General features: G+C 48.9%; 2 protein-coding genes across 2 annotated transcripts in view; both read left to right on the top strand.

Annotated features, from left to right (window-relative positions):
- The first annotated feature begins 2,946 nt into the window (after nt 1-2,946).
- On the top strand, nt 2,947-11,331 carry LOC146356116 (uncharacterized). The gene is made up of 4 exons (XM_084831724.1): nt 2,947-3,014; nt 3,115-4,133; nt 6,561-6,684; nt 8,497-11,331. The coding sequence occupies exons 2-4, from the start codon at nt 3,363-3,365 to the stop codon at nt 9,021-9,023; spliced, it is 1,422 nt and encodes a 473-aa protein (XP_084687850.1). The 5' UTR covers nt 2,947-3,014; nt 3,115-3,362; the 3' UTR covers nt 9,024-11,331.
- Nucleotides 11,332-15,813: 4,482 nt separating this feature from the next.
- The window catches only part of LOC146356114 (uncharacterized), a 35,775-nt gene continuing 24,633 nt past the window's right edge, over nt 15,814-26,955 (top strand). Inside the window, 4 exon segments of the mRNA XM_084830017.1 lie at nt 15,814-17,602; nt 19,446-19,569; nt 20,412-21,024; nt 25,357-25,441. Coding sequence (XP_084686143.1) covers nt 16,790-17,602; nt 19,446-19,569; nt 20,412-21,024; nt 25,357-25,441 — 1,635 coding nt within the window. The 5' untranslated portion in view covers nt 15,814-16,789.

Genomic DNA, 26,955 nt, shown 5'->3' with positions numbered 1-26,955 from the left:
AGCATTAATTTAATGGATCTGTTTATCTGATTTGGGGATTGATATGGAAAAGGTGATGGGACTTTGACTCCCATCACCCTGAGCCAGCATGGGAGTTGTGGTCTCAAACTTCTGGAGGACACCAGTTTGGAAAAGGCTGAATTAAAGTGTTTGGGAAAGGATCCATAGCTTGGTGGTATTGGGTTATGTGGGAAATGCCTCCCAGGTTCTATTTAGTTATTGACAATAACTATTTAGTTATTGTAGTTATTGACAAAGTTATTTTTAAAAACTCCACATCCAAACAGATTCCAGAGCAGTGAATAACAACAAAAGAATCAAACACCATCTTAAAAAAGTTTGTTTTTAAAAACAACACCAATGAAAACCGTGATTTGTCACGCGGAGAAGGTTTCTTGAAATAAAGATGTTTTAAAACGCATGGTCTTGGTGCCTGCCTGGCGTCCAGAGGCAGGGATTTCTACAGAAAGGGGGCCATCCCATGGAAGCCTCCTCTCCGGGAGGGCTCCAGTTGGGCCATAAGTCCATGCAGAATCGCCAGGAGCATGCCCTCCGATGACTTCGGTGACTGGGCAGGTTGATAAAGGAGAAGTCAGTCACTGGCTTCTCCTGGGAAGGCTGGGAAGGGCCCTTATCTCAAAAACTTGAAGAGACACTGCCCGTCAGAGTAGACTTGCAGGCTTACAGGATCCTCTTCGTTTTTACCTTGAGCCCTGAGGTCTGTAACCTAGGAAGCTGCCTTATGCTGGGTCAGACCATGGGTCCATCTAGCTCGGTATTGTCAATTCTTCAGTGTCACTTGGAATGTGTAGAGATGGTCAGTGTTAAAGGATCCTGCTGGATGAGACCAGAGGTCCATCTAGTCCAGGGGTCTACAAACTTTTTGGGCCCATGGGCACATTTGGCGTTATGAAAAATTCTGCAGAGCCACCACAGATTGACTGCTTTGTGTGTGCGGGGGAGACCAATCACAAAAAGTGTGAGGAGTGTCCCCTTATTTGTGTGTGTGCACATGTGTGTGGATGCTTCCCCCCCCCAGGTGAGTGGGCTAGCCACTGGTTTCTCTCTCTGGTTTCTTTCTTTTTTCTTTCCTTCTGTCTTCTCTCTCCCTCTTTCTTTGCCTGCCCTTGATCTAACTGGAGCTCTGGGCAGAAAATAACAGAATAAAATTTAATAGGGAGAAATGCCAAGATCTGCACCTAGGAAAAAGAAACCAAATACACAGTTACAAGATGGGGGATACGTGGCTCAACAATACTACAAGCGAAAAGGATCTTGGAATTGTAGATCACAAGCTGAATATGAGCCAACAATGTGATGTGGCTGCAAAAAAGGCAAATGCTATTTTGGGCTGCATTAAGAGAAGCATAGCTTCCAAATCACAGAAAGTACTAGTTCCCCTCTACTCAGCACTGGTTAGGCCTCATCTGGAGTACTGTGTCCAGTTCTGAGCACTGCACTTTAATAAGAAGGATGCAGACAAACTGGAGAGGGTTTAGCTGGAGAGGGCAACAAAGATGATCAGGAGACTGGAAACAAAGCCCTATGAAGAGAGACTGAAAGGACTGGGCGTATTTAGCCTTGAGAAGAGGAGACTGAGGGGAGATAGGATAGCGCTCTTCGAGTACTTGAAAGGTTGTCCCAGAGAGGAAGGCCAGGATCTCTTTTTGGTCATCCCAGAGTGCAGGACATGGAGTAATGGGCTCAAGTTACAGGAAGCCAGATTCCCGCTGAACACCAGGAAAAACTTCCTGACTGTTAAAGCAATACAACAATGGAACCAATGACCTAGGGAGGTGGTGGGCTCTCCCACACTGGAGGCGTTCAAGACGAGGCTGGACAGCCACCTGTCAGGGATGCCCTGACTTGGATTCCTGCCTTGAGCAGGGGGTTGGACTCAATGGCCTTGTAGGCCCCTTCCAACCCTACTATTTTATGATTCTGTAACCAGGGGCAGGCAGAAGGTAGGTCATGATCTACTGTGCTAAAGCATTTGTATTGGCTGCAAGTCAGCTTCCGAGCTATGCTTAAGGTGCTGGTGGTAGTATACAAAGCCCTACACAACTCCGGACCAGGTTACCTCAAGGAACATCTCCTGCTATGCCAACCTCCCAGGCCACAATGATCTTCAGAGGAGGCCCTGTTGTCTGTGCCATGGCCTACAGATTTTCATTGGCAGTGAGGCCTTCTCTGTGGTGGCACCCGCCCCCTGGAATGATCTCCCTCTGAGGTACAACAGGCCTCAGTGCTGACATGTTTGAGGCATTTATTGAAAACCTGTCTGTTTGCTTTGGCCTTCCCCCAACCATGAGCAATCTTTGCACCAGCCTCAAGATGAGTGTGGTGCGTGTGTCTTTTATTTGCTTTTATTCTTTTGTAAATCATTTTGGGGTTTGTTTCAAATGAGAAGTGGTAAATATTGCTAATCAGTCAATAGATTTCTGGGTGATCTATTGCTGTTGATCAGCAAGGGTTTGTAATGCCCAACAGGGTTATCTACAGAGAGAGCAAAAAAGCTTTCCCCCGCCCCCCTAAATTAGACTGCTAAAATCAAGAAAGTTTGGGAGGAAAAGAGGGGTAGCTGTGTGTGTGAGTGTACAAGGGTTTGTGTACAAGCTCAGATTCTGGTACTGGAAACAAATTCCTGGGCTTAGCATGTGCTTGGAGGCACCTCATCCCCCACTTCTATGCCCGCCTTACTGAGCCACTGTTTCGCACCTGGCTCTGGAGGGGCCGTGGCTCTGTGGTGGAACACCTGCTTTGCTTGCAGAAAATTCTAGGTTCATGTATTCATGCCTAGAGAGCTTTGGCTATTGAGTGGTATATGTAATTGTAATAAATAAATGTGTTTTCTGCAATTATTTAATTTGTAGCAACTTGGCACGAATGCTGCTCTTTGCTCCTCCTTTCTAATCGGCCACTTTTGCTTGGGTTGCTGCAGCAGCAGTCTTTGCAAGCCCTTCTTCATGGAGTCCGTGCAAACTTTGCGGCTGGGTGGAGTGTGAAATCTCTTGGCACGTGGTGGACCTGGGGACTGGATGCTGATACAGATAGATGTTCCTCCTTGTTCTGGTTTCTCTTCTGAACTCCTGTTCTGGTTTCTCTTTCTTGCAGAGGGCGGCCCTGGTAGCGGTCTCGCCTCTTCCACGGACTTCAGTTTTGTTGTGCCTCCTTCAGAGGCTGCCGGTATTGCCAAGGGAAGAGTCTCTCCGTCGGTTGTGCGGGCTCGGCTTTTCGCTGCAGCGGCCTTTGACTGCAAGAGTGATAGTAGCCATTTTTTAACCACCTCTTCGCAGCAAGTGCACGAGTGAGGCCTAGCTTAGGCTTAGCTGAAGCTGTCCTTCCCTGACAGAAGAAGAAAAATGGCAACAGCACACAAGTGGAGAAAGAGCGCTCTCAGTTCCAAGTACAAAGCTGCGTTGGAGCAACAGATGGAAGAAGTTGGGTCTCCAAATGGTTTGCAGCCAGGATTAGGTCTGGAAGAAGCCCAAAGAGGTCCCGATGCAAACCAGGCCAGCACAGATGGAGGACTCCCAGACGGGCCGCCGAAACCAAATGAAACCTTGCAGCACCTCTGGGAAGTGGCTTTCCAGGAGTTTCTGGAGGACAGTGTCTTAGACGAGCAGCTGCGGGGGGAATTCACCCCATGGGCCGACACCCGGGCCTTCCTGACCTCCTTTGAGCAGGTGGCCCTTGCTTGCCGGTGGCCGAGAAAAGAGTGGGTGACCCGGCTCCTGCCATCTCTCACGGAGGACGCCGAGAAGGCCTTCATCAGCCTGGATGCCCAGGACCAGGGAGACTTCCGGAAGGTGAAGGCGGCCATTTTGCGGCGGGAGGCTGCGGACCGGGAGAAGAAGCGCCAGGACTTCCGTCGGTTCTGCTACCAGGAGGCCAACAGCCCGCGGGAGGTCTGTGCCCGACTGCAGGAGCTGGGCCACCAGTGGCTGAAAGTGGAGAAGACCAGCAAGGAGCAGATTGTGGAGACGCTGTTTCTGGAACAGTTCCTGGACGTGCTGCCCAAGGAAATGCGGAAATGGGTGCAGGAACACGGCCCAGAAAACTGCATGCAGGCTGTCTCTCTGGCTGAGGATTTCCTGAGAAGGCTACAGGCAGCCGAAAGGGAGGAAGAGCAGGTGAGAAGAACTTCTTTTTTGCCACTATTTATTTATAATTATTTTTTACTTTTATTGTTTTTATTATTTTTTAAATGATATTTCTTAGATGCCTTCCTCAGAAAAGACAGGGTGACTTACAACTAAACTGAAATGTACAAAATGTTTTTAACAGCTAAAACAATGGGTAGTCTCTAACGTTAGTCCTATATAGAGTAGACCCATCGAAATGAATGGGACTTCAGTTAGTCACAGCTCAAGTTCCTTTTGTTTCCATAGGTCTACTCTATGTAGGACTAACATTAGAGACTACCCATTGTGTTTAGCTGTTAAAGTATTTTGTAAAAAACCATGGGTAGTCTCTAATGTTGGTGGCCGTGGTGGCTTAGTGGTTGAGACGCTGAACTGCAGACCGGAAGGTCGGCAGGACAGCAGTTCGAGACCCGAGTGCCGCGTGACGGAGTGAGCTCCCGTCTTCAGTCCCAGCTTCTGCCAACCTAGCAGTTCGAAAGCAAGAAATTGCAAGTAGATAAATAGGTACCGCCTCGGCGGGAAAGGTGACAGCGTTCCGTGCACCTCGGTGTTCAGTCACGCCGGCCACATGGCCACGGAAGCGTCTTCGGACAGCGCTGGCTCTTCGGCTTAGAAACGGGGATGAGCACCGCACCCTAGAGTCGGACACGACTGGTTGGGGACACCTTTACTTTTTTTAGTCTCTAATGTTAGTCCTACATAGAGTAGACCCATTGAAATGAATAGGACTTCGGTTAGTCACAACTCAAGTTTCCTTTGTTTCCTTGGGTCTACTCTGTGTAGGACTAACATTGGATACTACCCAAGGATCCACGAAACTACCGCCCCCCCCCAATAAAACTGGTCAAGCATCCGTGACAACCATAAACATTTCAATGGATGCGTTAAAGAGCCCATGGTATGCCATCAAATGCTTGGGAATAAAGGAAAGTCTCTTAATTCATCTCTGGGGCCTGTTAAAACTGCTTTAACATGCACAATCCTATGCATGTTTCGACAAGAAAAGTCCTACAACTCCCATCATGCCCCAGCCCAGACATCAAAAGCTTCCCTATACTGCATCTGACCCTGAGTCCATCTGGCCTAGGTAGGAGTGAGCAGTGAAGGGGCCAAGTTTGCGGGTGACACCAAATTATTTAGTGTGGTTAAAACAAAAAGGGATTGTGAGGAGCTCCAAAAGGATCTCTCCAAACTGAGAGAATGGGCATCTAAATGGCAAATACGGTTCAATGTAAGCAAGCGTAAAGTGATGCACACTGGGGCAAAAATCCCAACTTCAAGTACAGCCTAATGGGATCGGAGCTAGCGGTGACCGATCGGGAAAGAGATCTTCGGGTTGTGGTGGACGGCTCAATGAAGATGGCAACCCAGTGTGTGGCTGCTGTAAAAAAAAAAAAAGGCAAACTCCATGTTAGGCATAATTAGAAAAGGAATTGAGAATAAAACTGCCAATGTCATGCTGCCCCTATACAAATCTGTGGTGCAACCACACTTGGAATATTGTGTACAGTTCTGGTCACCACACCTCAAAGATTTTGTAGAGCTGGGAAAAGTGCAGAAAAGGGGCAACTAAAATGATCAAGGTGCATCTCCCCTGAGAGGTTACAACAGCTGGGATTGTTTAACTTGGGGTTGGTGGGAAAGGAGGGTAAGGGGAGACATGATAGAGGTCTGCAAAATTATGCCTGGTGTGGAGAATGTGGATAGGGAGACATTTTTCTCCCTCTCTCAAAATACTAGAACCCAAGGGGGTCATCCCATGAAGCTGATTGGTGGGAGATTCAGGACAGATAAAAGGAAGGACGTCTTCACACAGCGCAGAGTCGAGCTATGGAACTCGCTACCACAGGATGTAGTGATGGCCACCAATTTGGATGGCTTTAAAAGGGGGTTGGACAAATTTCTGGAGGAGAAGGCTATCCGTGGCTACTAGTCTTGATGGCTATGTGCTACCTCCAGACCAGAGGCAGTGAGCCTGTGTACACCAGTTGCTGGGGAACATGGGTGGGAGGGTGGTGTTGCGCTCATGCCCTGCTTGTGGGTTGCTGGTTGGCCACTGTGTGAACAGACTGCTGGACTAGATGGACCCTTGGTCTGATCCAGCAGGGTTCTTCTTATGTTCTTATGGCCCAGTATTGTCAACGTTGACTGGCAGGGTCTCTCCCGTGCTTCAGGCAGGATTCTTTCCTAGCCCTACCTGGAGGTGCAGGGATCGAACCTGGGACATTCTGCGTGCAAAGCGGGGGCTCTGCCACTGTGCTGTTGTCCTTCACCTAAAAATAAAGTAAGGTCCAAGTACTCGTGGTTTTGAATAAAGGGCTGAATTAAATAGGAACATTGAAGACTTGAAGAGCTTGTCTTCCCATACTTGTCAGTCACTGTGCCCTGAATGGTATCTCTCACTGCTCTTTTCAGGAGCCGGAAGAGATGGCTTCGAGTCAACCCAAGAGACAGGAGGCTCAAGAGGAGACTCTGAAAATGCAGAAGGAAGCTAAGAAGGAGATTTGGGGGTCCAGCTCATCACAGAAGACCTATCCAGGTAAGCAGTGTTTCTTAGGTATGTGCTGTTCTAGGAAGAAAAAGCCTTTCCCATTCCCTTAGATTCGGGGGGTAGTGGGTTTGCTTGCCTGGAACTGGTGGCAGCGGAGTGGAGACTCCTATAATGAGATCCAATCTAGTGGCTAGAGCCGCCCTCCAGATGGTTTGGACAACAACTCCCATCATGCCTGACCATTGGCCATGCTGGCTGAGGCAGAGTCTAAAATGTCTGAGGGGCACCAGTTTGCAAAAGGCAGGGTTAACAGGTGGGAGTAGGACTGAGGAGGGCCCCAGGTTCAAATCCCTGTTCTGCTGTGTTGTTTGCCCGGCAATCGCCATCTCTCAGCCGAGCCCTACCTCACCAGGTTGTTGCGAGGGTAAAATGGGGGTGGGTGGGAAGAATGTTACGTGCACTGCCTTGAAATGCCTTCTAGCAAAGGCAGGATGTAAAAATAAAACCAGAGCAAAATACAAACAGAGCTGATAACTCCCCCTTGATTGGTCATCCAAAACTAGAGATGGCCTCTTCGTTTGGAAAGCACTAGTTTCCAGTTCACCTTGGATGTCATCGGGCCTAGTGTAAGGTTGGCATATATACTACTTGTCCATTTTTTGCTTTGTATTGTCCGCTCTGCCTAGCAGTGGTTCCTTTAGGCCATGGGGGGTGCAGAACCTCCGGCCCCTCAGCCGAATTCAGCTCATCTTGGGGTCCTAATCCAGACCTCTGGGGTTTGCTGGGTGGCTCCACCCCCTTTCCCCCAACTGCCAATCGTTTGGCGGGTTTCCTGCAGTTGTTTTCCCCATTCTGAAAGGTTGAAACAGTTCTCTTGAGGCTAGTTACTGGCCGTAAGAGCTTTAAGCTACAATATGCTGGGATTTTTTGGCCCTGCCCTCTTTTGCCTTCAGCTCCGCCCATCCCTGGAATGTGGCCCCTGAGACCTCCTCTGAAACCTCCGGCTGAAAGAGGTTCAACACCTCTGTACTTAAGTAGAGACGTCGGAATGAACCAGGGACTTTCTGCTTCCAGAACAAATGCTCCTACCTGAGGGCCAGGCCAAGGAGTTTCCATGCCTCCCTTCCCCCCCCCCCCCCAAAAAAAAAAAATCCCTGAGGTTAGATGCATAGTACCCAAGCCTGGTCAAGTTATTTTGGCATCTGAGGCAGAAGATCCAGCAAGTGGCTTTCTCTCTCACCCTAACCCTAACAATAATACAGTAATAATAAATAACACTTCACTGCTCTTTCACAGTTGCCAATAGTAGGGTGGGACGCTACCACTGTGCTCTTGCTCCCTTCCCTCAGAGTGTGGCCCTCCTCCGTACATGGCTCAGGACTGCAGTTTTTGATGGATCACCTGTCCCAATTTGAACCTACTCAAATATATACTATGATCAACATCGGAGGTCCACCTCCAAGAGCGTCCTCCAAGGGTGGTTCGGAGGACAGCAACAAGGGAGAGGGCCTTCTCAATGGCAGCCCCCCAATTATGGAATTAACTCCACAGTGAGGCCTGTGTGTGCCAACATTTTCATGTTTTCTGCACCACATTAAGACTTTTACTCCCTGGCATTTGACAGCCTAGGATGGGAGTTTTAATGTCAGCTGTTTTCTTGCAGCTGGGTGTTTTGTTGTGACTGTGTTCAGTTGTTTTCAAGTTGTCTTTAAATTTTGCATGTTTGTATTCCATTCCATTTTGAGTTATCATTTTTTGTGAAGTGCCCAGAGAGCTTTGGCTATTGGGCAGTAGAGGAATGGGCAGTAGAGGAATGGAAGAGATGAATAAATGTTTTGGGATTCTTTCTCGTCTTTCCAGTAGGTTATGGGCAGGCCGGTGCAAGCAAAAAGAGACCTCTTCAATGGGGCCATTACGGAGAGGTGAAACTCCGAGCCAAGTTCCCCGGCAGAGCGAATACAGTGCTCCCCTACCGCTGGAAACAAGGAGAGGGTGTCCAGGAACGTCGCCGTTCGGAGAGGCTGCAGAGAGGTCATCCCGTCGAGATGCCGCCCTCTCCTCCTCCTCTTCCTGAGCCCCAGCCAAAGTTCAAGAAGCGTTTCTCCCAGGACCCCAGGAGTCAAATCAAGATCTGCTTGTGGTGCGGCAAAACCCTCAATGGGCTGGCGAGCTACACCCGGCACGAGATGAAACACACTGGGAAGAAACGCTACAAATGCTGCTTCTGCCCCAAGGGGTTCTGCTGGCGGTCGGAACTGACCCGCCACGAGTGCATCCACACAGGGAAGAAGCCGCACGAGTGCGCTTTCTGCGGGGAAGGCTTCGACCGCAAGTGGAAGCGGGATCGGCACCAGCTGGCACATGCGCGCGGCAGAGCGAGGCTGTGATCGCGGCGCAGAGCAGGAGGGGAAAAAGGTGTGTTTTGTGGGAGTGGGGGGAAGGCATAGGATTTCATCACTGATTATACCTCACGTTGCCGGCTTGCCCATGCAAAATAATTGGTGTGCTTGTGTTCGTAAATGCTTTTTGTTTCCTTCGCCTTCTGGGGGAGAATCTACAGCAAAATCTGCAGTACATTCAGTGACAAGCAGGTTCCCCCGCGGTGGAGCTCAAATATATGCATGACCTGAAACGATGGCAAATAGAAGTAGCTCTGCTTGTGCGAGTAGTGTAACCGGAGGATGGGATTTGGAGGAGATTAGGGCTCCTCTTCTGTGATTTAGAAGAGGGGTTTTTTTTTAATCCTGATCTCCTTTGGAGGACCTGCAATCTCGCTTCAGATCTCTTCCCCCACTTGCAGGAGAGGCTCACTTGACATGAGCAGTTTGCTTGATGAAGCCAGGCGATTGGCTGCCCTTAATGGGAATGCATGCGTATGAGGCGTTCTGTTGGGTCACAATGGATCGGTGATGATCTAACCTGTGCATCCCTGCTGTGGTGTCTGCTGGGTGTTTGGGACTACAACTCCCAGCAGCCCCAGCAGCAGTCTCAATGATGGGAGTTGTAGTCCAAAACCTCTGGCAGGCGCCACATTTGGGGAAAGCTGATCTTTAACCTATTTTGTGGGGGCCTTCACCCCCCCCCCAGAAAAACACCTAGCTGTCATCCAGCCAAAGTGAGCTAATCTGACATTCCCTTAGGGCACAGTCCTATGTGTGCTTAGACAGGAAAGTCCTACAACTCCCAGGGAAGTCCTACAGCTGGCCTGGGGATGCTAGGAGGAATAGGATTGTTATTGTCTAAACATGCATAGGATTGTGGCCTTACTTTCTATATTAAAGCGTGTGTTTTTAAAGGGCTACTTGGTCATATAAAAGCGATGTTTTCCTTGTCGTTGATCTTCCTTTTGAGAAAGCGGTTCCAAAATAAAAGAATTGAGAAACAGGCTTAATCTTAAAAATTGCGCTAAGGGTAGTGTCAGCCTATTCCGATTTCTGTCCCTCCCTTTCTCAAAATCTCTGAACTGGCAACTGAGCAATCTGAATATTTTCGGGCCTTTAACGCTGTTTAAGCTCCTCAAATTTATACAAGGAATGGAGTGATGAAGGGAAAAGAGATCGCAGTGTTTTGAGGAGCAACAATGAGGATATTTTTGCTTTGCAAGCTTAGGTTTTTGAAAAAAAAATTTCTACGGTTGCAGGCATAATATGTGTTAAGATGCTTATGAATTTGTGCATTTACCTTATCAGGAAAAGGGGGGCAAAGGCTACAGCTGCCTTTCAACATCTTCTGTAGAGGGTTGTTTTTTTTTAAAAAGCCTGATCCACGCACAGCAGCAGAGGGTGGTGGAAGAATGCAGAGGCAGTCAGGAGTGGACTGTACCGCTTCAGGCTATCGGTGGGGAGATAACCACTTTTTGAAAGCTCTGCCACATTTAAGAAAGCACCTTGCAAGTAAAAGCAACAATGCACCAGGGAGAAACCATTCTAGTCCTGACTGAGCCCGGCTGTGCTAGATTTATATGCGCAACAAGTCTTCTTTGTATAAGGGAGCATTAAAATCAGGTGAGCCCCCACCCGTGTTCTGAAATGGTATAATCCATTTTACCACCTCCAGGACTCTTACCACCTCATTCCAGTGTATGGGTACACCATGCTTTAGTCTCAAGGATTCCAGATCTTTCTTTCCTCATCTCTCCCTAGAAAGATGATGTGGCCTTTCTCCCAACTGTTTAGTACACAGGCGTCCCTCTGGTCTTCCTTAAGACTAGTCCCATTCATTTCAATGGGACTGGTCTTAAGTAGGATTACCATTAGATACTTCTCTGTGTTTCCCATCTCCCAACAAAGACCTCTTTTCCTTTTCTTGTTTTACAAGTGCTGTTTGCAAATAAGAGTTTAACCAGTGGTTGAGTTCCAGCCTGATCTGGTACCGGTGTTTGTACCCCAAGCTGTCTACGTTAGACCTGGTATGGGGCTGTGCTTTTCATGAGTGAATGAAACCCGTTTTTGCTACTTCAGTGAGGGGCCAGTTCTGAATCCGCATCGTTTTATAGATTTTGTCAAACGTTTGGGGTTTTATAGGATTAGCTGGGGGGTAAAAAAAAAATCATTTTATGCAGTTGGTTATATTCTGTCTCAAATTGAAAAGAAAAACCGTTGTAATCTTTAAAAAAAAAATCTGCATGTGCTTTTATAAAATATGTTTATGCTATTAAAAAAATAGCCTTACTGAATAGGCTCGGCGTTGTTCTTGATGAAATAGAGGGTTTTAACTTCTGTTATGTTTGGCTGCCAGTTAAATAGTGCTTAGCTGTTGGGCCGACAAATGAATGGACGATCAGGGAGAAAGCTGCATGGCATGGTTGCTTGGGAGATTGAAATGCAGCATAATCCTGTGCATATATACTCGGAAAGAAGTCCTATTGAGTTCAGTGGTATTTACTTCCAGGTAAGCATGTATGTTGGCGTGGGAGTCGGATCCAAGTTCTTGTCCCCCCTCAGCCATGGAAGCCTACTGGGTGACTTTGGGCCAGTCACAGACTCTCAGCCCAACCTACCTCACAGGGATGTTGTTAGAATAAAAAGGAGAGGGGGAGGATTATGTATGCTGCCTTGGGTTCCTTAAGAAGGAAAAAAAGGCAGGATATAAAGGGAATGAATGTATAGCACAGGTGCAGAAACTCCAGCCTGCGGGTCAAATTTGGCCTACCTGGACCACACCCCCTTACCCTGGCCCCACCCCCTGTTGTGGACAGCTCGATGAAAATGTCAACCCAGTGTGCAGCCGCTGTGAAAATGGGAAAACTCCCATGTTAGCACAATTAGGAAAGGAATTGAGAATAAAACTGCCAATATACTGCCCCTATGCAAATCTATGGTGCGACCACACTTGGAATACTCTGTACCGTTCTAGACACTGCAGAGCTGGAGAAAAGGCAGAAAATGGCGACTCAGATGATCAAGGGGCTGGAGCAACTCCCCTGTGAGGGAAGGTTACAACAGCTGGGACTGTTTAGCTTGGAAAAAAGGAAGGTAACAGGAGTGTAGAGAAAATGGATAGGGACACATACTAGAACCCAAAAGGGTCATCCCTATGAAACTGAATGGTGGGAGATTCAGGACAGATAAGGGCTTCTTCACACAGCACAGAGTTAAACAATGGAATTGACATCCTCAAGATGTAGTGATGGCCTCCAATTTGGATAGGTTGCAAAGGGAATTGGACAAATTCCTGGAGGAAAAGGATATCAATGGCTACTAGTCCTCATGGCAATATGCTACCTCCAGTATCGGAGGCAGTCTGCTGAGGAACATGAGTGAGAGGGTGCTATTGCAGTCATGTCTTGCTTCTTGGCCACTCTGAACAGGATGCTGGACTAGATGGACCCTTGGTCTGATCCAGTGTGGCTCTTCACTGATCATCTGTTGGTTTCCCAGCTTTTGCATTTTATTTTATTTATTTCAATTCTTTTCCCTCATTCTCAAAGGTTGACATGCCTCTCCTAAGGCTTATTTACTGGCAGGAAGAGTTCTGGTATATAATATGCTGGTATTTTTGGCCTGTCCACCACTGGAATGTGGACACCAAGAATGTCTCTGAAACTGAATTCCGCCCTCTGGAAGAGGTTTGACACCCATGCATTGCAGCTTAAAATGGCTTTTAAAAATAAGATTTAAAAACACTGCATCCTTCACCAGCCTGAGTCCCTCTGGAAGTTTTGGACAGCAACTCCCATGGGCCCGGACACCATAGCCAATGATTGAGGAATATGGGAGTTGTAGTCCAAAACCTATGGAAAGAACCTACTTTGGGGAAGGTTGGATTAGTGACAGATGGTCTCCCAAAATAAACTGCTGTGGATGAGTGTCTGAAGGAGAGATTTCAAAGCCATCTTAGGTGGGATTGCCTGAGGAAGGGCAGGTTAGAGCCACTGAAGGCAACATCAAAGCTGTGCATGGTTTTCTGTGTTTCTTCCCCCTCCTCTCCCGTATATGACTTTACACGTGCAGTTGTCCTTCTTCTGGTTTAATTTGTTTTGACCTTCACCGATAAAGGTGTTTTCTTTTTTATTTCTGCATACCTCTGGGAACCCTTGGCTCTGCTGATTATTCTTCCTCTTGTGCATGGTGGTGCCATCTTGGTTAAATAAGGATTGGCACTCACTGCCTGAACATTGGAAATGGAGGGGAAGACAAGCAGTTGGACACCCGACCACCTACTCTACCCCCCAGCAACCCTTTTCTTAAGCACCTTGGCTAAAGCATTTTGCCTTTTCTGTCTCTCCCCTCACCCCATCCAGACTAAAAAAGCCCAATGGAGAGAAACACGATAGAGGTGCATAAAATTACGCATGGCATGGAGAATGTGGAAAGAGAAGTTTTTCCTCTCTTGTAATACTAGAACTTGAGGCTCATCCTGTAAAGCTGAATGGAGGGAGTTTCCAGATGGATAAAAGGATGGATTTCTTCACACAGCGTACAGTTCAGCTACGGAACCCACTGCTATGAGATGTGATACCTGCCAGCTTAGATGGCTTGAAAAAGGAATGAGATGTTCACAGAAGATGTGAGTGCTGATAGCTGTAGTGGCTCAAATAGAACAACCTTCTTCAGAGTAACCGTTGCAGTTTGCCGTCATGTCCTCAATGTGAACATCCCGGTGGGATACAATTGGCCAATTTTGGAAGCAGGACATTGGATTAGATCAGGCTTCTCCAACTGGGGAGTGCTGGGAGTTGTAGGACGAGTTGCTGGCTGGGGAGTGCTGGGAGTTGTAGGACGAGTTGCTGGCTGGGGAGTGCTGGGAGTTGTAGGACGAGTTGCTGGCTGGGGAGTGCTGGGAGTTGTAGGACGAGTTGCTGGCTGGGGAGTGCTGGGAGTTGTAGGACGAGTTGCTGGCTGGGGAGTGCTGGGAGTTGTAGCACTTGTTTCTGCCTAAACTTGCCTAGAATTGTTCTTTGAGCCCAATTGTTGAACTCCCATTTTGGAGAAGCTCTTGGGAGGGGGCCACCTTCTAGTGGTAAGCAGAGTAGAGGGAACAGGGAGGGGGCAGGGCAAAAGGGGTGGGGCCAAAATGCCAGCATATTTTAGCTTAAGCTCTTCCTGCCAGTCACCTTTTAGAATGAGGGAGAAAACTGCACAACAGCGGAGAAACCAAATGGTGGGTGGCTGGGGAAAAGGGGTGGGCCAGGAGAAGGCGGTGTGGCCTTCTAGGGAACCCTGGCTGACACTGCAGGAGGACTGGATTTGGCCCCAAGACCTGAAGTTCCCCACCCTGTGTAGGGTGCAAGCCTTGTTGGACCATAGCAGGTCCTACCTCTTGAGTAACACGTATGGTTCTACGTATGGTTCACGTGTGGTTCTAGTCCACTAAAGTTTATCCCATGCACAACAAAGCAATCTGTGAAGTCTTTAAGCTACTGTAAATGTACTTAACACCGTCTTAAGGCTGTTATAAATTGCAGAGTTGGAAGGGGGATTCCAAAGAACTCAAAATCCTGTTCACCCACTTTTTGGACCCATTTTAGTGGTTCCTAATTTATTGAGTGATTGATGTTATTTTTTTCTTTTCATTTCTGTACTGCCCAATAGCAGAAGCTCTCTGGGCAATTCACAAAAACTAAAATCACAACTAAAATCTAATATTAATTATCCTACTGGCACTTTGGGATCCCTCCTCATGGCCTAATTCATCAGCCCTACAATTTGTAAAAACTATAATAAAGGGTCTCGTGGCATATTAAAAGACTAACCTATGCACACCTAATGTGCAAGAAAGCTCATTGAACATAGGGCAACTTACTTCCAAATAGCCGTGCCTAGCACCAAATTTACTTGTGCCTTCCAGATGTTTTTGGACTGCAGCACCCATCAGCCCCAGCCAGCATGGCATATGATTGGGGATTATGGGAGCTGTAGTCCAACCCCATCTGGAGGACACCAAGCTGGGAGAAGCTGGCTTAAGCATCCACTTCATCAGATGTGTTAAGTGTTATCCTGAACCGGCACACGAGTGTAGAGGAAAACATGACCACCAGTAGGGCATCTAGTTTATAAATTTATAAACTGGATGAGGTACTGGTAGTCGTTTGTTTTGTTTTTGGAGCACTGTATCATGTGCATCGTATCGCCTGCATTTCGCTTGATTTGTAGAGGAAAAGAAATTGTAAAAGGGGGAGTTAAATAGGAATGAAATTAAAACAGTGCACCCCGGGTTAATTCAATTAAAGCTTAAATGTACACGAAACAAGCACAGTGACCATTCACAACAGCGTAATAGGGAATGTAACACAATGATCTTAAGTGTTGCTCTTAATTAACGCCTGCACTAGGAAAAGCAACCATTGCCTCCATTCAGGCTCAAATGGATAGAATCAAACTTACTGATAAGTTTAAATTCAGTGACTTCATGCTGGATTCTCAGTTTTAAAAGTTCTTCGTGGGAGAAACGGCTGCTTTCGGGTCAGTGGTAGAGTGTGCTGCAAAGATAAAATGTTCTCCTGCTGCTTTCAGCAGGTTGACACTTCTGATATCAGACTCATGTCTGTGTATTCATTTGCTTAGAAAGACTGAGCAATTTGTCCTGGGTTGGATTCAGGATCTGGCTTCCATGAAAGAAAGGGCTGTGATCGCTGGGGGTGCCTCCGCTGGATTTTCAGGTATTCCCTCCCAACCACACATGCCACAGCTCACCCCATTCAGTAGGGTCTCTTGGCTCTGTGTACCATTTTCAGGGGGATGGAGGGGCTGCCGTGGAGAGGGGTGGATGGGGGAAATCCACTTCTGCCAGCTCAGTTGCATGTGCCTACAACTGGATCCAGCCCCCTGTGTAAAACAGATGTCCCTCCCCTCTGGAAGTTCTCAGGAATTGTGTGTCCTTTGCAAAGAGCTGGTCCCTGGGCAAAAATGCAGCTCTCTGCATTGATCATCAGCATTCTAAGGGTTAAAAGGGACAAACGCTTGATGCCTAGAGAGGAGCAGCAGGAAATTTGAGGAGGAGGATGCAAATCACAGCAGATGCCCCCATTTCCTGTCCCGCCTCTTTTCCCTCCTCCACCCTCCTCCAGTTTTACTTGCTGGAACTGATCCCTTCCCCTGCAATGACGGGGTGATCTGGATTGCTGCTTGGCTCTGCAGATGGCCTAAGGAAAAGGAAGAAAGGGAGCCAATGGGGCACTCGAAAGGTGCCACGAACCTCCAGGGCTAGAACTGCCAACCCCTGGCTCTGTATGCCGGCCACCCTGCACAGGTAGCCACCAGAACTGCAGCTCGGAGCATCTTCCTGGATAGTGAAGTATGATCAGGTTCTGAACTGACCCTGCCTCCTCACACTGTCCATTGAACCTGCCTGGACAGGAAGCAGTTTAAAAGGCTTCCTGTTGGAGCAGGGACATTGGCCAGAGTGGTGACGATCTTTGTGGCTCCAGCGTGTCCCTTGGCTCTGCCTCTTGGCTTCGTCCCTCCGCTCCTGGCTCCTGCCTCCTGGCTCCCCTCCAAGTTTCCACTCAGCTCTGACAAAGGGAGAGAAGCCTTCCACTGATCAAGAACACATACATCTGTCCGTTGTCTGCATGTATTTGATAAAGTAGGCTGCACAAAATCTTTGAGGAGACTCGTAGTTATCCCTCTTGTGAGCAAAAATCCCACCTGCCCAAACCAAAACCTCAGAGTGGGGGCTAAGGTTGCTGTTGATTCTGCCCGAATCTGGGAGAATGGCCCTTGAGCAGCAGGAAACTGGATTTTGCAACCAGGCTGAATTCGGGCCAAGTGGGGATCTGGGAATGGGAACTGGGGAAGAGGTCGGGAAGGGTTGCCAAACTGGAGTGGGACTGGAGCGAATGAAAGAGGAGGGTTGTGTGGTCGAAGGTGGCTGTATCGTGGAATTCCCAAGATGGGAAGGACTGCGGCAGGTGAAGCAGGAGCCTGAAGAACAGCTGTCCCAGCGCTGGGAAGTCCAGTGGCAGGAGCTCCTGAAGACGGTGGAGTCCCCTCACTTGGAACGGAGGGTCACAGAGGAGCCCACCCCATGGGACGATGCCCAGGCCTTCCTGGCCTCCTTCGAGCAAGTGGCCAAAGCCTGCCGGTGGCCCAAAGAAGAGTGGGTGGCCCGACTCCTGCCAGCTCTCACAGGAGAAACTGAGCAGGCCTTTAGAGGCCTGGAGGCCCTAGACAGAGAGGATTATGGGAAAGTGAAGGCGGCCATCTTGCGAGGGGACGTCCTAAGCAGGGAGAAGCAGCGTCAACACTTCCGGTGTTTCTGCTACCAGGAGGCTGAGGGGCCAAGAGGGGCCTACAGCCATTTGCAGGAGCTCTGCTCTCAGTGGCTGAAAGTTGAGAGACACTCCAAGGAGCAGATCCTGGAAACGCTGATCCTGGAGCAGTTCCTGACCATTTTGCCGCAGGAAATGCAGAACTGGGTTCGAGGGAACGGACCGGAGACGTGTTCCCAAGCAGTGGCCCTGGCTGAGGATTTCCTGCAGCAGCAGCAACAGCAGCAGCAGGCCAATGAGAAGCGGAAACATCAGGTAATAAATCGGGACTTGTGTGCTGCTTTTGGGCATTTAAAGTACTTCACAGTTCACTGTCCTTACAACAACCCTGCAAGGCAGGTCGGTAGTATTATCCTCCATCGTGCTGAGGAAAGGCTGAGAGAGGGCGGCCTGCCTAGGGGAACACAGGGCACAACCCTACACGTGTTTGGGCGGAAAAAAATCCTACAGTCCCCAGTATGCCCCAGCCAGCCATGCTGGCAGGAGACTGCTGGGAGTGGTTGGACTTTTTCCTGTCTAAACATGCATAGGATTGTGCCCTTTGTGAGTTTATGCCCTAGGCAACCTTTGAACTGTGTCCCTCCTGATTTGTAGCTCTCTCTGTGGTGCTCTCGGTTCTTAATGTATGTGTTTTGATGTTACGTTTTAATTCGGTGTTTGTTTGTGATCGGCGTTTCACTCGCCTAAGAAGCTAGTAGCCCTGTGTTTCCAGGCGCCCCTCCTCCATGGCCACCGCGGAAACACGTAGACTAACGCCGCTTAGCACAGGGCTGGTGGACTCTCGGCTGCACACGTGGGAGCCAAAGGCCAAATCGTGGCTTTGGCAGGCGGACCTGGAATTGCGGAAATTGGTGGCTTTGGGCACCTGCTCCACCTAGGCCGGCCCTGTCCAAGTGGGGCCCCTTAGGATGTGTTGGACTACAACTCCCATCATCCCTGCATAGCATGCTAACTAGGGATGATAGGAGTTGTAGTCTAATGCATCTGGATGCCCCTGGGTTGGGGAGAGCTGGCTTTTGCCACCTGGGTTGATGGGGGTTGTAGTCCAAGACACCTGGAGAGCACCAGGTCAGGGAGGGCTGGTTTATGCTGGCTGGGGTTGATGGGGTTTGTAGTTCAACACACCTGGAGGACACTAGTTTGGGGAATACTGGCTTTTGCTGGCTGGGGTTGATGGGGTTTGTAGTCCAACATTCCTGGAGGGCATCAGGTTGGGCAGGGCTGACCACACACAGATCTACTCCTGTTTTTCCCCACATGTTCTCGATTTCTGCAGCCCAATTTAAAGGAAAATCGGGCTTTCGGTTATTGCTGTGGGATCAATGAAGATGATTCAGGGCCTGGAAACAAAGCCCTATGAAGAGAGACTGAAAGAACTGGGCATGTTTGGCCTTGAGAAGAGAAGACTGAGGGGAGATAGGATAGCGCTCTTCACGTACTTGAAAGGTTGTCGCAGAGAGGAAGGGCAGGATCTCTTCTCCATAATCCCAGAGTGCAGGACACGGAATAATGGGCTCAAGTTAGAGGAAGCCAGATTCTGGCTGAACATCAGGAAAAACGTCCTGACTGTTACAGCAATACAACAATGGAGCCAATGACCCAGGGAGGTGGTGGGCTCTCCCACACTGGAGGCATTCAGGATGAGGCTGGACAGCCATCTGTCAGGGATGCTCTGACTTGGATTCCTGCATTGAGCAGGGGGTTGGACTCGATGGCCTTGTAGGCCCTTTCCAGTCCTACTATTCTATGATTCTATGAGTTGGAAAGCCTTGCTGATCTATTGCAAATCACCGGGAGATCTGTCAGGTGATCCCAGTTTACTTTCTGCCCATCTGTGATCTCAGACTTTTTTTTTTTTTGGTAGGCTAGTAACTTTAGTGGGTTTACTTACAAAGCCATTTTTGCGATCCGAATCCTTAAGTCCTCTTGTTATGGGTACTGTAGCAAAGCTATGTAACTCCCCCAACTGCTATCATCCCCAGCCAGCACAGCCAAGGGTCAGGAATGATGGGCATTGTAGTCCTAAACACCTGGAAGACACCAGGTCACCTGCCTGTGTGATTGCTGTGTCCTGAATGAATCTTCCCCACTGTTTCAGACAGCAGGGCCGTTCGGGGAGCAAACAGTGAATTTCTCCGCGGTCAAGCAGATGCAGCTGGAGACAGAGCTCAGGCCAGCCTGCAGAGAGATCAAACTGGAGAGTGCTGATGCCGCTGTGCTGGGTACGGTTTCGTTGCGCCAGAGTCCTTGACATGCTTGAGTCTTGCTCTTGATCCTTCATTTCTTCCCCGACATCTTTTGTTTGAAGATTGTTTGTGGCCTAAGTGAAGAACGTGGACTCCGATTTGTGTACGAGAGAGAGCTGGTGCAGCCTTCCCCAGATCAGGGGATGATGGGAGTTGTAGTCACACACATCCAGAAGACACCAGGTTGAGGAGGGCTGGTGTAGTGAAACAGCATGAGTTCAACACCATGCATACTACACCGCACTTGATTTCTGTGATGCTATGATGTCATGGAATGTGCAGGACTATTTTAAGTGCTGTGTTGCAATAGATTATTTAAGTGCAATAGGTTATTTAGAGAGGGGTGAGGAAATTCAGGCCTGAGGGCCAAATCCCCCCTCCCCGGGGTTTCTGAGATGGCCACGCCCCCTTCCTCCCAACCACCCATCATTTTGGCGTTTTCCCGGGTTTTGTGCAGCTTTTCCCCCCATACTAAAAGGCTGAAAGGTCTCTCCTAAGGCTTAGTTACTGGAAGTAAAAGCTTGAAGCTACACGTATGGCCCCCAAAAGCTTCTCCAAAATTGAAGTTGGCCCTTGAGCTGAAAGAGATCCCCAACCCCTGGTTTAGAGATTAGTATATATTGGGCCGGTTCGCACGTAATCGCACATCGTGGATTAGTGGATTAATTAACCTAGGGTTTGCTGGGCGCAAGCGGGAGCGAGTGCATGCACTGCCTCTGGCGTGGTCCCTGCATCGCTCCTTGCGAACTGATAGGAGGTTGCGAGCATAATGGGCACCGCTTCTCTGTCGCACTGAGCGTCTCTCTTCATTCCCACAGCCTGCAGGGAGGTGAGCGAGAACAGACAGCACCCACCCCGGTGGGAAATTTCGGAGAGAGGGGAAGTCCATCGGATAATGCTGGGAGAAGCGGAACGGAACTTCTCTCCCCGCCGGGAGGTGGGAGACAGCTCCGCGAACGAGCCTGCGCTGGCGAGGGTGCGGGCAGACCACCCGAAGGCGAGGCTGGAAGACCACCATCTGACAGGGGCGGCCCAAAGCAACCCCCAGGACAGTTCCGTCCTCCGTCCAGGCACCCTCGCGGGCAAGGGGGAGAACGTCTGTGCCGACTGCGGGAAGAGCTTCAAGTGGAACTCGAGGCTGGTGGCTCACCGGCGGCTGCACACGGGGGAGAAGCCTTACAAATGCTCTCTCTGCGGCAAAAGCTTCCGCCGGAACGCCCACCTCTACCAGCACCACCGGATCCACACAGGGGAGAAGCCCTACGAATGCGCCGACTGCGGGAAGAGCTTCAACGACAAGTCGACGTTCCTGAAGCACAGGAGGACTCACACGGGGGACAAGCCGTACAAGTGTTCCAGCTGCGGGAAGAGCTTCATCCAAAGCTCGCACCTTTCCAGGCATCAGAGAACACACGCTGGGGAGAAGCTGGGGTGAGCTGACCGAGGGGCGTGCCAGGTCTGGCAACGCAGTCGAGAATCCACGTAGGGGAAGAGAAGCTGGGGGGGCGGGGGAGACCTCTTTCAGCCGGAGGGCTGAATTCAGTTTCTGGGAAGCTCTTGGGGGCGGCATTCCTGCAGTGGGCATGGCTGTCAAAAGGGGCGGAGCCAAAACTACCAGCATATTTTAGCTTAAAGTTCTTATTGCCAGTAATTCTGGAGAGGCATTTCAGCCTTTTAGAGTGGGGGGAAAACCCCATAAAAGCCAGGAAACCACAAACGATTGGTAGTTTGGGGGAAGGAGTGGGGCTAAGGGAAAGGGGGCGGGGCCACCTGGGGAACCTTGGAGGGTCGGATGTGGCTGAGGAGCCTGAGGTTCAACACCCCTGAGCTATAACTTCCTCCTAAACCCCTGACTTGTTTCGCACTAAGGTGCGTACATGAGCCCACCATTTCTTGGGATGGGGCAACGTTCACTCATAAGACTGCATTTGCAGCCTCCCCCAATCTGGTGCCCTGCAGATGTGTTGGACGACAACTCAAGCGGCCCTGCTGGCTGGGGAGGAGGGGAGTTGCAGTCCAACACATCTGGCGAGCAGCAGGGTGAGGGAGGCTGGTGTATTGGTTATATTTTACACGTTATGGAAAGGCACCATGAGGGTCCCCGGGTATGAAGCTTAAACAGGCACTGATGGCTTTGTATCTTCCCCTGGGTGTGCACGGGCCCTTTACAGAATAGGAGAGACAGGTCCCTGTCCTGAGGAGCTTACAATGTAAGGGGACACCATTCACGTGATTAGCGATTGGATGAATAATTTCAAATATAAATTGCCCACATCAGGAGACAACCTATCTGGATCGGGACTGCACTTGGGAGCAATGGGTGAAAGCCCCCCCCGCCAAGTTCCTGATCTGGATCCGGGGGAGCGTAGCAACTGCCCGTTACACCTTTAAAAAACCAAACCAACTCCGGCATCTTAGGGCGCAATCCTATCGATTGCCTCTCGCTGCTTGGAAGCCTCCAAACTTGGGGGCTTCCAAGATCCCCGCGCCCTTCTGGGCTGAAGCCAGCAGAGTGGGAGAAGCCGCAGAGGCGATCTTTCCCTCCGCGACCCCCCATTCTTCTCTTTTTTGCTAGACGGGCTGCAGCTCTTCCCACCCTGCCAGCTTTTCAGCCCGTCTAGCGAGGGTGCTTCGGGGGAAGGAGGCTGAAGGAGGCTCGGGTTAACTAATATCCTAGCGTCTCCAGTCTCCTCCCCTGCTTGCCCTGCGGAAAGTCCCCTTTCCTCCTTCCTCCTCCTCCAACCTCAGAGGGCAGCTGGCGTGGCTCTTTCTGTGCTGGCTGCGATGGGGAGGGCAAAGGGGGGCCGATCTCCAACTCTTCCTTCCGAGGTCAGAGTGCTGTCTCCGACCCCAGAAGGGTTTTTCCGAGCAATCCTCTGGTCCCTAGGACACTCTCCGAGGGTCCATAGGACTGCTCTCTTAGTTACATTTGGAAAGATAAACTCCTGGAGAGCATTCAGCCAAACTCGTTATTTTCGTTGGTTTGAACTTCTGTATTACAAATAATATCAGATGAGTTATTATTTATTTTGTATATTTCTTATTATTTATTTGATATATTTTTATCATTGTTTCAATAACGTTTGTTTTTTTTTAAAACCAAACCCATTCCTGCAGTTGCTAAAATTGCAGGCTAATTGCACAAATGGTTTCACATCTAATTTGGCCCTTACGTTGGGATCTCCCCGGAGCAGGGGGCTGACCTTTCGTACTCCCCAGTTGTTCTCGGCCTCCCAACAACCATCAGCTCCAGCCAACATTGCTAAAGATCAGGGATGATGGGAGTTGTAGTCCAGCAACATCCAGCCGGCTGCCACTTCCCCACCTGTGATGTAGAAGGTTCTGCGTTCGATCCCTGCCATCTCTGGTTCCTTGTCTGGGTGTGTACATTCTGGGGTCCAAAGCTTTGAAGTACATAATGGATCACTCCAGGAACCAACATGTTTAAAGGAAAACATGGCCAGGAAGAGCAGATGTGTACACGTCTGGCTGAAACATAATGAAAAGAGGAGCTATAATAAACCTAGATGCACGCACAGTTGTTAATACTGTAAATAAAAAGCTTTGGTTTTTGAAGTTTGCTGCTGCTTCCTTTCTTTCTTTCAAGAGGAACCCTTTCACAACATCTAGCCCGGTCAAGAACGGTCTTGCGGAGGTAAGCATGTCATTGTCAACATCGACAGTCGAGAGACGGCTTTATGAATGTAAATAGAGAGGCTTCACAACAAGGTGCAAACCACTGGTAACGCTCAAGAACAGACAGACCAGATTAGCCTTTGCCAGCAAACACCTAAAAAATGCCTGCCCAGTTTTGGAATAAGATTCTTTGGACTGATAAAACCAAGATTAACTTGTACCAGAATGATGGGAAGAGAAAAGTATGGAGAAGGAAAGGAACAGCTCATGATCCAAAGCATACCATATCATCTGTCAAACATGGTGGAGGCAGTGTTATGGCATGGGCATGTATGGCTGCCAATGGAACCGGGTCACTGGTGTTTATTGATGACCTGACTGCTGATAAAAGCAGCAGGATGAATTCTGACATGTATAGGGCTATACTTTCTGCTCAGATTCAGCCGAATGCTGCCAAACGGATAGGACGCCGCTTCATATTGCAGATGGATAATGACCCCAAACATACAGCAAGAGCTACCCGAGAGTTTCTCCAGGCAAAGAAGTGGGATGTTTTTCAATGGCCAAGTCAGTCACCTGATCTCAACCCAACAGAGCATGCTTTTCACTTACTGAAGACAAGACTGAAGGCAGAAAGACCCACAAACAAGCAGCGGCTGAAGGCTGCTGCAGTGAAGCCTGGCCAAGCATCTCGAGGGAGGAGACTCAGAATTTGGTCATGTCCACAGGTTCCAGACTTCAGGCAGTCATTGACTGCAAAGGATTTTCATCCAGGTATTAAAGGCGATCCTTAAGTTTGAAATGGTGTTGGTTTGTTCCATTACTTATGAGCCACCAAAGACAGGTGTGTGTGTATGCCACTGGCTGTACAATGGTTAGTGCCCCACTTTTGTCAACCCCCTTGAATTACAGCTGAAATTACAGTGACTTCACTCCCATCTGGGTGTGTTTCCTTTCAACTTCAATGTGGTGGTGTACAGAGGCCAACTGCCAAAACAGTTATCCTTGTTCCAATATTTCTGGCCCTGACTGTAAATGGCAAATGCAGTTCAGTGTAAGCAAGTGTAAAGTGATGCATGTTGGGGCAAAAAAAAAATCCCAACTTCCAAGTATAGCCTGATGGGATCTGAGCTAGTGGTGACCAACCAGGAAAGAAATCTTGGGGCTGTGGTGGACAGCTCAATGAAGATGTCAGCTCTGTGTGCGGCTGCTGAAAAAAGGCAAGCTCCACGTTAGGCATAATTAGAAAAGGGATTGAAAATAAAACTGCCAATATCATACTGCCCCTATACAAATCCATGGTGCGCCCACACTTGGAATACTCTGTACAGTTCTCATCACATCTAAAAAAAGGTATTGTAAAGCTGGAAAAAGTGCAGAAAAGGGCAACTAAGGGCACAATCCTATGCATGTTTAGACAGGCAAAAGTCTGGCTGGGGCATGCAGGGAGCTGGAGGACTTTTGTCTGTCTAAACATGCATAAGATTGCACCCTAAAATGATCATGGGGCAGGAGCATCTCCCCTATGAGCTGGGATCATTTAGCTTGGAGGAGAGTGAGGGGAGACATGTTAGAGGTCTACAGAATTATGCATGGTGCAGAGAATGTGGATAGGGAGACATTGTTCTCCCTCTCATAATACTAGAACCTGGGGTCATCCCATGAAGCTGGTTGGTGGGAGATTCAGGCGGATGATGATGAAGAAAATGTTCCACCGTTTTGGCTGTTCCTTATTAACAGTGCAAACATCCTACGCATGTTTACTCAGGAGTTCAATGGACTTCCTTCCAAGCGTGTATATACGACTGCAGAATATAACTCTTATTTATTCTTTATGTGTTACGTTTATATCCTACCTTCCCCCACAAGGAGCCCAAGACGGTGATCATGACCCTCTTCCTCCTCTCCATTTTATCTTCACAACAACCCTGTGAGGTAGGTTAAGCTGAGAGCCAGTGTCTGGCCCAAAGTCACCCATTGAGCTTCATGGCCAAGTGGGGACTAGAATCAAGGTCTCCCCAGTCCAGCATTCTAGCTGCTACACCAGTGTGCTCTCAACTTTGGAAGAGATGGCTGCTGGGATAGGTGTGGCCTGTGGGTGCCCTTGTGTCTCCCTCATGCATTTAGGACGGGAGTGCACAACCTGTGGCCCACAGACCGCACGCGGCCCTCCACCACTCCCAGTGTGGCCCACAGAGCCGTTGGGTCCGGGGCAACGATAGGCTGAGGCCTGCATGAAAACAGGCCAAGACCTGCATGAAAACAGGCCAAGACCTGCATGAAAACAGGCCAAGACCTGCATGACATTAGATTGAGGCCTGCATGACATTAGATTGAGGCCTGCATAACATTAGACTGAGGCCTGCATAACATTAGACTGAGGCCTGCATGAAATTAGGCTGAGGCCTACATGAAATTTAGCTTGCATGAAATTAGGCCAAGGCCTGACACCTGTGGTTACCCACTGCTAAAAGAACACCCTCCACAGAGAAAACAGTAGGGCTGTCACCAGATTATAGAAATCTTATATTGCAATCCTATAAATGCCTACTCAGAAGCAAGTCTTCTTGAATCAAGGGGGCTTACTCCCAGGAAAGTGTGTATAAGACAGAGCAAGGGTTCTGTAGGCCAAACACATACTTCGCTTTATTTTTAGAAGAGGCATCCTTTCAGACATGATATTTTATTTCAAAATAAAGTCAATAATACAGGCAACAACAAAAAGGAAAGAACGCCATAAAACAATACATTGAGACGACACAAGAGAGAGGTGGAGGACTTCTCTTTGAAGAGTGCATTCCCCACCTGAACTTTTTAAAAATAAGTTCTTGCATTTAAGAAAACAGACTTTAAAAATGGCTGCCTTATGTTGTTGCACTCCTGTCCTGCTTGTAGGTTTCCTGTGGGCAGCTGGTGGGCCCCTGTGTGAACAGAATGCTGGACTAGATGGCCCCTTGGCCTGATCCAGCAGGGCTCTTCTTGTGTTCTTATGTTCATCAGGTAATGGATGCAAATTTACGCTGGATCAACTGTGCTGGAGGAAGTGGATTCCCTACCAACTTCTTCCCAGGGCAGCCCCTCCAGCCCCCTGAAAGTGCTACACAGAGAGTCAGGAGACCCTGCAGAATGGGGTGAGGTGTGATGGGGGGGAGGATCCCCCAAAATCAGGCAGGGGGGCCTTCTGCGAGTGGAGCCCTTCCTCTCATGTAATACATTCCTCTCATGGAACACCGAGGGTATTTTTTTTAGTTGATCAAAATGGTTTTAAAATCAGTTCATCCATTTTAACTAATCAATTAAATTACGAAACATTGAAGAATTTTGAAAAAGTTAAATCCTGGGAAGAAGAATTCCCTTCTGCGAGGGCTGGACAGGCCTGCTTGATGGAGGCCACGTTACTGACATCATATGGGGACCACAGACGATAGCTGCCACATGGCAATTTAGCCTTGCTGTGGCTATAGCTTCTGCAGTCGGCCATCAAATCATTCTGCAAACTGGTTCCTGTACCGGAGTTACCACATTCAGGAAGCAGCTGATGCTGGCGTGGGAATGGATTTTTTTGGCCATCCATTCTTTTCTGCCGGTAAGGGTGTTTTGGAACCATTTCCCAATGAAATTTCCAACAAGAGAACATTTCAGCCTCCCAGGATATTCTGTCCCTGACCTTCAATTGGCTGTTCCAGAATAAAGGAACTTCAAAGGGAGACTCCAGCATAAAACCCC

Source organism: Heloderma suspectum, chromosome 2, assembly GCF_057233095.1.
Source record: "Heloderma suspectum isolate Gila_16-S chromosome 2, 16-S_ref, whole genome shotgun sequence".
Taxonomy (NCBI): domain Eukaryota; kingdom Metazoa; phylum Chordata; class Lepidosauria; order Squamata; family Helodermatidae; genus Heloderma; species Heloderma suspectum.
This window is presented reverse-complemented; position numbering and strand designations above follow the sequence as displayed.